Below are 13,526 nucleotides of genomic sequence, written 5' to 3'. Positions count from 1 at the left end.
TTAACTTACAGCTTCACAAGGCTCCTGTGGCCCATAGCATTCTTCTGGTATTTCATTAGACTAGTTTGTTTCACCTGTGCCTTACTGGATATGAAAAGGATCATCTCCCTCTCCTCCCAAGTCTTGGCAATTTATATGTGCTCTCACAAATAGGCAAGAAAATAAGGGCAGACTCCCTTTGATTTCTTTCAACTGAAAAGACAGATGTAGGAGTGAGAGAGATACAATGAGAGGCACATTATCTTTCCAACCATTTGTCAGTTCTAGTCAGTATCGTATCTTTAGATTTGCTTATTATTTTACCTGTTATTACAAATGAAACAAGATGAATCAATATGGACTCAATAGGTTTTACAGATATTAAGAGTTCAGGACCTGCACTACTCAGGCATTTCAAACATCCTGAGAAAGGACAGTTATCATTTCTATCTGAAAAGCCTTCCTCTTTTGCTGATAAAGTACAGTTTCCCTTGCCCACTGTAACTGCAAACACTTTCCTTCAGAGCCAGTTCATAAAAGATTGCTTTCCTTTCTTCCTTTTCCAGAACTACAGAAGAATAAGAGCTTGTTTATTTTTATAAAACACTACTGGAAAACATAGGAACACACACATGTTTAAAAATTGTGTATTTTCGAGCTTTGCTGCACTGTCCCAAGAGTTTACCTGCCTTGCTGGGAAAAGCTGCTTACAGCCTGCTAAGGGTCAGGCCAGAAGATTATTTAATTAGGTGGCAGCTCTCACCCTGGGCTAGCAGAGTGGGGAATGCTTCATACAAACTGCATCCAGCAAGGTTTGGGAGTTTGTTTACATGAAGATCAGTGCAAGGCAAGACAAAGAAGGATTTGCTCAGGGGATCAAAGACATACGTTATAATTACAATCCTCAAAACTTAGAGACAGTTAAGGCATCACAAATAGCATTTTCAAAGATAAATGCCATGAAAAAAACTGCAACTGGAGCCCCCACACAGAAGCAAGAGCACAGAAACTGTTTTCCAGATGACACTAGGTCAAGCACTGTGCAAGTCACATCATTATGGTTAATAACACTGGAGATTCCAAATAGGTACAGCATTTACGTATTTATTTATCTGTAGCTAAATCAGCTTCCAACTACATGGAGATACAGAAGATTTTTACAGAGAGGGTGGTAAAATGGTGGAAGACCAGAGAGGTGGTGGATGCCCCATCCCTGGAAACATTCAAGGTCAGACTGGACAGGGCCCTGAGCAATCTGATCTGGTTAAAGACGTCCCTGCTCATGGAAAGGAGATTGGACTAGGTAGCCCTTAAGGTCCCTTCCAACACAAACAATTCCATGATATAATGATCCTAGTCTGAATGGTTGTGATTATGCTGCAGGTAAGCTTTACTTATACCAGAAAATGACAAAACACAGTGTTGTCTGAAACTCACATTAAAAAAATCATATATCAATATTTGCAAAAACATTAGTCAGAAAAACAGATAACATAACACAAAGTGTTATATGCAAGCCATTGGTTTTCTACAGACTTTACCTTTACACTAACAAATGCCATCTTTCATTTTTAACTTCTTTTAGAAGTCAGATATAAAAGAAAAGCAACTTGGGCACATTCACTCAACAGAAAAGGGAATTAAAACCAAATTAGCTCATCCTTGCACTGCATCTAGAGGTTCAAAACTACTAGCTGTGACATAACTGCATTACAACATAAAAATTGTACTTTCATATGTTCTTGGCTCTCTCTACTTGGAACATAAATAGGTAACAATTAAGGTATTATATTCCCCATTTCTGTTTATTTTAATCTCATTACATTATGCAATAGAAATTCTAGCTGCATACAATTTAACTTAGCTGATTTTACTTCAGGTTTGCATCTGCAGCTGCAATGATAGATGTAAGCAGAAAGACATTTTTACATCAGAATTCCTTTTTATTTTGAGATCTTAAGGTATTATTTTTCCCAGAGACCAGTCAGTTTTAATACAAACTTTCAGTGAAATCTAGGAATATTTTATTCCTAGACATCCTATCAACTAGATTTTTTCCCCCCTAAAGAAGAGACATCCTAGACATCTGTATCTGTTAATAACAACAGGCAGAAAATTCCTTCCCTGGATCAGACCATTTTCTGATTTATAACCTGTGGCCAGGCCCAGGTTCTTACCAGCAGGGCCTGTTTTGCTGATTTGTTATTAACTCAAAGCTTACACTTATGTTTTAGTGTTTGTTTCGTTTTCTTCTGGTGCAAAACAATTCAGTTTCACCACTCACCACCTTCTTCATTTACTCATTTTTGCCAGACTTTTCTGTGCAGTCTCCCTGATCCACTCTTGGTTCTTCCTGCTCAAGCTCCCCCCTTGCTGTGCATCAGTTTGGGAACAGAACATTCGTCAGTCATTAACAATTTCTAAGAACTGCTCGTTTATTGCTGTGCTTTGCTTCAATCTTTTAGATGAGAACAACTTCTAATCTGTTCTTGAACTCCACGGTCACCCTTGATTTATCCAAGTTTCTGACCAGCCATCCATATGGGAGATTCCCAATCCATCTTAGCATTTGTGCATCAGCATTTGAGTTCAAGATTCCAGGTTTCTCCATGAACTCTTAAGGTAACCTTTGCTAATCTTAGATCAGCTCAGACTCCCACAAATAGGGCAAGAGTGACGAGGCAGTTCCTTTTGCAGAAGGAGCTGAAGGGAGAGGAAATGACCATTTTAGACTGGAAAGCTCATGCTCTCAGCTAAGGTCCTAAAAAACTAACCTGGTTTTAAAGCAATAATCCAGTCTTCCCATACCCCACAAATTAGCTCGTCATTCACCTTGAACTTGGCAGAATTAATTTGCATTTCCCTGGCAAAGTGTCTAACTATTGTGAGCCGAATAACAACGTTAACGTGGTACCAAATCTTCTCTTTGGCAGTATTAACACCACAGTATTTTGTAAGTAATTATCATTTTCACATCACCACTTCATTTGTCACAGTGTTATACGTTGTGTCATGGTGCTCCAAAATAAACACATTCAGCAGAGAGCACAGAAAGGGAAAAACAGCCAAAGGAATGTGAGATCAACCCATCTTTATTCACTATTTTATTTTATCCTTCACAGAGGTTTTTAAAGGCATCATCTGGCCTACTTAAAACTTCACAATATTGAGAGATCAGTCCCTGAGGGTCAGCTTCTCTTATGCAAGCAGTTGCACTGCCCTAAATCTTGGCTCAGAGGGGTACTAAGACTACATCTTAATCTGAGCTTGCATTCAGCTCTATCAGTTGTTTTATTTTGTAGACTATCCAGGGTACAAAGCACCAACTGCTGGCATGAAACCACAAGATACATGCAAACACTTTTAAGAATTATCTCATCACTGCACAATTCCTGTAGTTTTGCATATAATTAACTATTAACAGCACTGAAACTCTTGTACTCTAAAAATCTGCTAAGTCCAGGGGTTGTACTGGATGATCTCCAGAGGTCCCTTAAAACTTGAAATATTCTGTGATTCTTCACCGAGCAGCTTCAAGCCTGGATACCTTCTTGCAATATAACATAAAAACCTAAGGAATATAAGAGCCAGGAGACAGGGAGAGCAGGCACCTCCCAAAGCCACACTTCCAAAGGCCTCCTTGAGCTTGTGCTGAGCTTTTTCCCTGCCAAGATTTTTTTTTTCCCCTTTTGCAGAAAGCAGAAGTCACACAAGGAAGGAAGCTTGAGCAGCGAGGTCTCCAGCAGCACAGTTTATAAAAATACATCTATATATGTGTGACATATATATATATATATACAGCTTTTTGTGGCTGAGGGGAACCAGCCTAAGCAGAGGGTGTGTAGGAGAACAAGGACAGCTCCAGGAGCTCCATGAGGGAACATTTCCCTGGGCAAAGGCCTCAAGGAGCAAAGATGACAGTTTTTAACACCAGTTAGTAGCTGCAGTAGCAATAAACATCAGGTTTATTAAGGTGTTTCAGCCCTACTATTCAGAGATTCGTTCTCTGCTCCTTTGTTCCTCCTTAGGAATCTCCATCCTTGGAGATTTTCAAGACTTTTCAAGCCACTCGCTGTGGCCACACAGAGCTGATCTGACCCAGCACTAGAAACAGTCACACGATCATGTCAAACCACACAGAGGAAAAAAAAACCTGTGTGTTATCACCCTGAATCAGCTCTGGGTTAGTAACCAGAAGAAAAATAAAACTGTGGGTTTGCTCAGCACGCAAGGCCTTGTACAAAGGATCTGCCGGTTCCACGTTCTCTGATGAGGAGCAGCGGAGGGAGAAGGGGTTGTTCAGCCTGGAGAAGAGGAGGCTCAGGAGGGACCTCCCCGCCCTCCACAAGCCTCCTAGAGGAGGCTGGAGGGGGCGGTCTCCTTTGCCGTGGTTGCAGAGAGAGGATCCGGCGCTGGGTTATGTGGCTGGGGGGGTTGAATGATTCAGGGTAACACCAATGGCGCTGCATTCACTGCTGGCCTTGACGACGTTAAGCCTTTCCACCCACATGGACAAGCCCCAGCCTCCCCGCCCCAGCCCCGCCGCCATTTTGCACTCCCCACCCGCCCCTTGCGGTGCCGTCACGGCCCGGCCCCGCCCCCGGCGCGGCGCAGTGCCCGGATGTGGAGGCCCCGCCCCCGCCGCCCCGCGCCAGCGCCGCTCGCGCCCCTCCGCTCGCTCCCTCCCTCCTCGCTCGCTCCGTGCGCGGGTCGGCGGCGCCTCTGCCGCAGTGACGGGACCGGGAGCGGCGCCCGCGGCGGCACCGGGAGCGCTCCGGGCAGCGGCAACGGCGGCGGCGACGCCGGACGACGCACAGCGAGGCCGGGGCTCGGCGGATTCATCAGCGGGGGAGACGCCTGACGCCCACCCGCCGCCATGGTGAGGACCCTCCTCTCACTTCCCCCCTCCCTCGCTCGCTGTTCCCACCTCCCCCGCTCCAGCTCCCGCCCCGCCGGAATATTCGAGACCGGGCCGGGGCCCCCAACCCCCGTGGCCCCGCCGCTGCCCTGCCCCTGACCCCGCTCCTCCCGCCCCCGGGCCCTCCACGTCCTCCCGCGGGGCGAGCGCCTCGCCGGGCTCCGCTCCCTCCGTCCCTCCCGGCGCTCCCCGGGGGTGGGCGCGTCCCCCGCCCCGCTCCGCCGCCCACGGAGCCCCGCAGCCTCCCCGCCTCCTCCCTCTCTCCCCTCCGCCGCCCCGGCCCTTCCCTTCCCGGGCACCCCTTCCCCTCGCCCGGGGGGTTCGCGTCCCCCCTTCACCCCCCGGGGCTGCGCCTCATCTGTTCTCCAGATGCACCGGGAGCTGCTTGGAAGCGAAACCCCCGGCGGCGATTTGGGCTGCGGTGCCGTGCGGGGGTTGTTTGGCAGCTCCGCGGGGCTCTCCCCCCGCCCCCGGTGCAGCAGCAGCAGCGCTGCTGTGCTGTTGGTGTGCAGGGCCGGAAAGCTGTAAATGCACGTAGCCCACGGGCTGGATAAATGTGCGCTTTAACGGGAATGCTGCGGGAAGCGGACATTCCAGATAGGATGGTGACACTGGGGTTTGAGGGGAGGTGTGCGCTGTGTCCAGGTGTGTTGGTGTGTGTGTGTTCGAGCCGCTCTGTTTTTTCAATCATGACGGTTTAAATTTCCCTTTTACTGCCGTAAAATTTAACCCGGAGATACAGTATGGAGTCCTGTAGTATTTTACGTCGACACTAGGGGTGTCTCCTGCTCTTCACCGCTGCCAAGAAATCAACGCCCTTTTTTTTTTAATAAACATTTATTTTAGCCTAAATTATCCAGTACCCTGGCTACAGGAAGACCCTGGCAATATTTTGGTTTTATAGCTGGAGAAACGCAAGTGGTTTAATTTTTTTTTGTTTTTAACCCTTTCAGAGCAAGGCCAGCTGTTTATCACATTTCTTATTAGACCTCACAGGGCCTGGGGGTCGAAAATGGGTTTCCCTTTGGTTTTTTAGCAGGACATTGCAGTCTTTCCTTTAAAATTTTAAAGTTGTGGCAGAAACTAATGCACCATGCTCAGGCTGGTTTTGTGTGTACACTTTAACATATGCTAGATGTGCATTCAGAGGAATGTTTTGAAATGTAAAGGTTTGGTTCCAGTTAGGAATACATTAAGACCATGAGAAAAAAAGGCTCACATTTTGAGAACAAGATATTGATGAAGTTGAGACTTAGAAAATGTTATTATGATTTAGGCCATGGTTGCAGTATGGCTTATTACTGGGAGCATATAGATAGATCATCATGGGCAGTGATCATCTTCCACACAAACAGTTGTTCTCATCCTGCCAGGAGTTGGGACTTCTGTGAAAATTGTGTTCTCAAAGACTTGCCTGATGAGATGGACTAACATGCATAAAAGGAAAGAAAGTGTTGTTTAACCATGATGCCCATGTGGATGTCAGTGACCTGTAATGAACTTAACTTTCACTTTGATTATTCTTTTCTTTCATTCTGTTGTAACTAGAGCTCTCCTGTCATCTCCTGATGGTATATTCATCTTGATTGTGACATTGTGTCTTCATGAATAGTATTTGTGTATGACCCATTGCAATGTGGAAATGCAGATACTGTTAAAAAAAGGTATGGTGGATGATATCTCTACCAGTCAAGGTGCTTGTTTTCTGACAGAAGCCTGACAACACCAGAAGGTTTTTCCCTGTAGTTGTATCACTGCACTGGTTCTGGTAACACCTGATCTTACCTGCCTTGTAGTCTGAAAATCAAGCTAAAACTAAACATTAACAAAAACACCCCCAGTGTTTCATTTAAGTTGCCCTTCTTTTTATTGTCGTTACTCAGTGGATGTTTTCAGTGTAATAAAGGAGTACATCTTGTTTATACTTTTATGTTATTAGAACAGAGCAGTTCTTTTTTCACAGATTGGAGCAACATTTCTTTTGTCTTCTTACAGGATCAGAGAGCTGACAGTTCTGTTGAAAAAAGAGGTGAATGTATTGTTGTGTTCATAGTAGGTGGCTTAAGATAAAACAAAAACATCTAGTGAGTCAAAGAATGTAGTTCTGGATGTTTTGGTATAGCCAGTTCTAAAATAATCTGTCAGAGCATACGATGATGAGTCCATTACATAATGCCAGAAGTAATGTTGATAAGCTATTTTTGTCAGAGTTGACTTAGCAAGTTTTTCCTATGAGTAGTGTTTTCTAGGAAAAGGTGAGCAGCACAGATGGAAGGTATTAAATAATCTTGGCTTTGGATAGATAAATTCTCTTTTCTTGGGATGATCTGTGTTCTGGTTCATATCCAGCTCTTGAACTTTATAGTTGTGCTACTGAAGCCACAGAATCCTACAAGAATCACAGAAAACATGTTCCATGGTGCACCCATCTTAGCTGGACTATTCAGTTGTTTTGACTCACTTCACTTGAGCAGTGGTGCCTCTGGTGCTTTTCTCCAGCTGGAGCTGATCTGACACTTTCTAAATTACTGGAGTCAAGAACCACTGAAACAGGGTTTTTGCAACAAAACAAACAAACAAACTCAGAAGACCATCTTAGATAATTGTTTATTATGTAGTGGGGAGGTTATTAAATACTTTGGTTCTGAGCTGCACAAAAGACTGATTATTTCATTACCAAATCATAATTTCACTGCTATCATGACAAATATCTGGATAGTCAGTTCAGTTTTTCGTAACAGCTGACAGGAAATGAGAGGCACTCACAGGGTCTCTCTTCCAGCCTACTGATGGGCTTCTGCCACAGGTGGAGAACTGGTCTAGGGTTCAAACTGTGAAGTTCATTTGAAGGTTATATTTGAGTCAGGTTAATGAAGTATTTTATTTTGGGGGTCATTCTCAGAGGTATAGTTTAGAAGCCAGTTTGAATTTGCAAGTTTCCTTAACTCTGTGATCTAAAAAGGAAGATAGAACCTGTTAATGCAGAAGGAGAGATTTTTTTAAAAAGTAATTGTATTTTTTAACCATTTCTATGGTAGAAGTAGAATTCTGTTTTTATATGATTAAACTATTAATTTAACAATAGGAAGGAATAAAAATTGAGTAGCTGAACAAAAAATGGTTTCTGATGGGCATACCTGAGAAACTTCGGTATATTCACCATCTAACACATCTGGCTTAGCAATGAAAGGGAAACTTCAGTCACCAATAACATCTAAAATCTGTGTTTAATTCATATCTTCAAGGAGATGGGACTGTCTTCTGTCAGTCAGTGCCAGAAAAGGTGGATTCAGTAATTCTGGTCTTTCTGAGGAAACAAGATGAGGCAGAAATGTGCATTTTGGTGCCAAACCATTTCCTGGTCTGTTTCTGCCTCTTCACAGAATGGGTCAGGTTTGAAGGGACCACAGTGGGTCATCTGGTCCAACCTCCCTGCTCGAGCAGGGTCATCCAGATGGTTCTGGAATATCTTCAGTCAGGGGGACTCCACACCCTCTCTGAGCAACCTGTTCCAGTGCTCAGTCACCCTCACAGGAAGGAAGTTTCTTCTCATATTCAGGTGGAATTTCCTGTGCATCAGTTTCTGCCCATTCCCTCCTGTCCTATTGCTTGGCACCACTGAGCAGAGCCTGGACCATCCTCTGACACTCTCCCTTACGATATTAATACACATTAATGAGGTCCGTGCTTTCTTAAGGCTGAACAGGCCCAGCTCCCTTAGCCTTTCCTCATAAGAGAGATGCTCCAGTCCCTTAATTATCTTTGTAGCCCTCTGCTGGACCTGCTCCAGGAGCTTTCTGTCCTGAGGAGCCATGAATTCCATCGTTCATGTCAGAAAGACATACAAGAAGTTGAATCCAGCAGTGAAGATCTTGGCAGCTTTCCTGTAACTGGATGTTGAGTTGGTGCTTACCTGGCAGAGAAGGAATAACTTTTTTAAATTATAGGTATGCTTAATAGTGTTCTACTGTAATTCATAAATTACACTTGTATAAGGTTTTTCAGCATTGCTTTGATTCCTTTCCTAGTTAAAAGAACTATTTTGCTTTCCCTCCCTCTTCCTTACTGCCTGTGTTTAGCTGTGTTTCACTAAAGAAAATTGTACCCTCTCCTAAAAGGTTTTACGTCTGAATGGTAGTTGAGCATGAAACTCTTACGACTTTGGTTTAATTACATGAAGTGGTGACCAGAAATTGTGTTCATAGAAAAATATTTTTTTGTAATTTGAGCTAATATATGACTTGTTGAAAGCAATTTGCTCTTGATTTCCTTGCTTCTCTTCCCTCCCAAGCCTGTTCTCCCTGTTCTGTGTAATACCATTTGTGAACTTGTAATTGGGAGAAAAATTGCACTGTGCTGTTCTTTGTTCATTGGCAGCAAATTCATTTAGTGACACATTTCCCAATTTTCTGTCCTTCTCTTCTTCTGGACTATATGTTTTTCTGTTTTCCTGAGCTTGTTTATTCCTTCGTGTTCCCTACAGAAACACCATGGGGGCAAAGGGAGCTGACTGTTCCCACGCTTCCTACGTGCTATTTCTTTGCCAGAATCAGCAGAAACAGGGAAGGTGCTACTGTGTGATGTCCTTGTCACGATCAAACTCCTCTGCTTCTGGAGGAGCAAGCACTGTGGGGATGGGGGAGTAAAGATTGAAGTGATGGGGAAGAAATGAGAGACGTGGATCTACATCAAAAGAGAAAAATGCTTGTGCTTAAAGGTCACTAACTTGGAACTTCTGGGCAGAGCACCATTAGAAAACAGGCATCTTGTTTGGCTTGCAGGCCAACGTTAATTAAAACATAAAAAAGTTGGAACTCCTGGAAACAGTAAGAATTTTATTGGTTGACTTGATTATATAAATTACTTAAACATGTTCTTTCTTTCCTAAAGACTGTAAGAACTTATCTTGCTGTGCTCTTGTGAGGCTGGTAAATATTGTCCTTGTTCTGCAGATGAAAAGTGTTGTAGGTCATGGCAGGGTAATAACTTACCCAAGGTCCCTTTTATTGTTTAGAAGTTAACATTAGTATGTGGTACTGGAAATGGATAGTGTGTTTGTAGCTCTGGAAATAAATATGTCTAAATCAAATTAACTGCTGCAGAATTTGAGGTCTTGGGGCTGATGATTTTATAAAATGCAGGTGCTAGAAAATGTGCTGTGTGTTGTCCATTGGGCCTGGGGCCTGGGATGGTGTGCAGTGGTTGGAAGCTTAGTCACACACTACCTTCTTCCAGATCTTTGTAACACTGTCTTAGCCACTTGAAGTGCCTTCTTTTAGAGATTAGACCTGGAAATGGACCTTTCATATCCCATAAAAGCTACTCTGTTTCTTCGATGTCAGGGGCCTAAATAATCTTGACACCAGCAGTGTCAGAAAGATCTGCTGCAGAGATTGCCTTAATGTGCTGAATGAAGTGGGAAAGACTTGGACATGCACCAACATCTTTAATCTGGAACGGGATAAATCTTTTGGTGTACTAGTTCAAGTATAGGACTAGAGACAATATATTCTGCTTGATGTATGATGTAGCTAGATTATTTTGGTCACTTTGTGAAATACTGTATTTCCTTAGTAATATCCTGCTAATTTTAACCAGGGTTAAGCTTAAACTAAGCTTGTCTTTCTATTCAGGTCTGTTCTATATAATTTTACTGGCAAAATCTGTGGAGAGTTGGGTTTTTTACAAGTTTCAGGTCTGTCTAAGAATAAACTCCTCCTCTTTCAAGTGAATTAATTTCTGGACTGTCCATTCTTTTTAATCTTGATGTTTTGTGTGGCTTGAAAATTTTAATTTGGCAGCTATATTTCATTAGGCTTTTTCCACAAAGAGAAAGACTGTTTTATATATTGCTGCCAGATTGTACCTAGCACAGCCACAAGCAGTATGGGTTGTTGATGCTGCAAAACAGGCTGGAGACTATATCTGACTCTCTTGTAACTTGACAGTCACTTGGCCCTGCTATTGATACTCCCTTCCACAATTAAGGAAGAATCCCCCGTGATATAAATAATCTTTAACTGTTAAAGAAGTCTCGGAAACCCTTTAAATGCTTTGGATTAAAGGACAACATTTCTCATGAACTGCCAATAAATATTTTGGCTTCTGAGCTGTAAACAGGTTGTGCCAGTTAGTGAATATTTGCACAGTCTGTGTGGATGAACATTTTTAAGCAAACTTGAGCCACATCAAGAAGAGGAACTCCCCCAGTAAGCTGATACTGTGCTTATTCAGCCAGCTTGAAGTTCACAACCCTTCATAACATTGTCTACATTAGGTAAAATAGGAATTAAATGTAGCAAGACATTTATTAAAGAAATTCTCTCAGAATTTGGGAGGGGCAGGAGAGGAAGGAATGGGATAACAGATAGGAAGCCCAGAAATTAAGACCAGCATTACTATGTTTGTGGGAAGAAGCTGAACTACTGAAAAAGCAGAGTTGACTGTGATTATCACAGTATAATTCTAAGATCATCTTTAAATGCTGTGGAACTTTTGCTTACTCTGGTATATTTGTGACAAATACAGAAGTTTTTTACCCTTTATTTTCAGCATCTAGAAACTACAGGACCATTTACTACCCCTTCTCTGTTGTCACCCTGTGAGTAGCTCTCCGTGTAAATTTATCAGGTGTTTGTTTTTTGTAATAGTTGGTAAAAGGCAAAAACCCCTGTTGTTTCACTGCTGACTGTGTAGGTTCTGAACAGCATCACTGAAGCTGAAAGAAGTCACTTGAATTCCCTCTGCTCAATGATCCTGTGGCTTGCAGAAAGGACTTTAAAAGGAGTTGTTTTGTGGGGGTATTTTATTTTTTTAAATAAACTCTGTGGGTATGATTTCAGTTCTGAACTTGTGAAGAACTCATGTGCTCTGCAGGCACGATGACTGAACAGCTTTCCAGTGCTGTGTGTGTAAGATGTTCCCTTGGGGAAGTTTAATTTAGTATTGAGCCACTGCTAACAGGCTTAGCACCTTGGTATGTGAGCAGTCGTGGGTCAGTTTGGTTGGTAATGCTGAAGTGACACTTCACAGATTTCTTTAGATTAAAGCTTTACTGCATGTAGATCTGATAACAAGTCTAGGAAAAACCCCATGATAAATAGAAGAACTCCTAAACAGCAATAATAAAAATGCCATCCATACGAATAAATAGACACAATTTTTATATTTGACTCGAGTAGACTATCTTGGTACTCTAATCACTGTTCTTCATAGGGGTATCCAGTAGAATATCTGTGCCCTACTTCTTAATGTTTTTCAGTGAGTCTTAAGCAGTGTTAGTTTCCCTGCAATATTTTATTCAAAACACTGTTTATTTTAGTAACAAGATCAAAGCTTTTGCATTAGGTACCCCTGGATTTAGGGATTTTTTTGTTTCAGGCAGTGCATTGGAAAATCAGATGAATGATACATGTAATTTGTAAAAGATGGAAAGTTACTATGTTTGAATTTTGTGTTGTCTTGGATGTTCAGTGCACCCTGGTGTTGATGCAGCTGAGTTTGCCAAAGGTCAATTCTGAAAAATTCTCTTCTGAGAGGCCTTGAAAAAAATGGGATGGTGAGTTAAAAGGTGACTAAATGCCCTAAAAGTCACATGAATAAAAGACTAAAACTGAGCAGAAGGAGAAGATGGTGGTTGAAGTTTTAAGCATTGTATGTAATGAAGTAGTAATACTGTATTGCTGAACAGGTAAAGATTCCAGAACAATTGGTTTGAGGGACAGAATGCATGTGGTTTAGCAGTAGTTTTACCTTGGCTACTTTCTCAGAGATGTTGTTCAGCTTCTGTGCAGTGTGTGAAGTCAATCTGTGTTACCCAGAGTTTCACAAAGAGCTGTTAGAACACTTGTTTTAAAATTAGAAGTGCTCTTTGCCCTGCAGTTTGTATTAGTGGTGTACAAATGTGTATGTATTGTCTATTAAGGTTTGCAAACAGTATATTTTTGGAAGCATATGAAGAGAGAATGAGGATGGTGGCCTGTGGTTCAGTGGGCAGGTTGTGTTTCCATGCACAGTTGGGTCAGTCACTGAGGGTGAATCCAGTTATTTGTCCTGTGCCCTGAACTGGATTCTTCATTGTGAGAAACTGGGAATTATGACTGGAAGTCACTAGGGCTGTGCAGCAGTGCATGTGTTTGACTTGTTTTGGGACCTGTGCACCCTGTAAGTATCAGTAATTTTTCTAATTTTGTGTGTACTTTTATGCTTGCTTTTATCTACATTTATGACTGAACATTTACAGCTCTTTGGGACAGCTGTTTCTGGTTATATTGCCAGTTCCAGCAATTAATAAGCTTTGGTTTCTGTCAGGATGAAGGGATCTTTCCTTTAGCAAGTGGCATGAACCTTTTGCTTACAGATGTTGGCAGTATTTTGGTAATGAGATTTTAGATAATTTTTCAAACATTTGACATGGTTGTGTATAAGCTACTGGAACTGGGTTGGAATTCTGATTTAATCTTTCGAGTACCCTTTTATTAGCCTGTAACAAAAGTGACAGATGTCTGTATTTGATGCTCAATATTTGCATTCCTGTATATAAATACAAGAAACAAGTCAGTTTCTGCCCTGAAGAACTTTACCTAAAATAAAATATTCCATCTTTTAAGTAGCATTTAAGAATTACTCC

At 42.3% G+C, this 13,526-nt stretch overlaps 1 protein-coding gene across 1 annotated transcript in view; it reads left to right on the top strand.

Moving 5' to 3' along the window:
• The first annotated feature begins 4,592 nt into the window (after positions 1 to 4,592).
• Positions 4,593 to 13,526, top strand: part of PPP3R1 (protein phosphatase 3 regulatory subunit B, alpha) — a 38,814-nt gene continuing 29,880 nt past the window's right edge. The window contains exon 1 of the mRNA XM_071582088.1: positions 4,593 to 4,858. Coding sequence (XP_071438189.1) covers positions 4,856 to 4,858 — 3 coding nt within the window. The 5' untranslated portion in view covers positions 4,593 to 4,855. The remainder of the gene's footprint in view (positions 4,859 to 13,526) is intronic.

Source organism: Pithys albifrons, chromosome 2 (genome assembly GCF_047495875.1).
Source record: "Pithys albifrons albifrons isolate INPA30051 chromosome 2, PitAlb_v1, whole genome shotgun sequence".
In the NCBI taxonomy this organism is placed as follows: Eukaryota; Metazoa; Chordata; class Aves; order Passeriformes; family Thamnophilidae; genus Pithys; species Pithys albifrons.
Note: the sequence above shows the minus strand (reverse complement) of the source record. Positions and strands in the feature narration are given on the sequence as shown.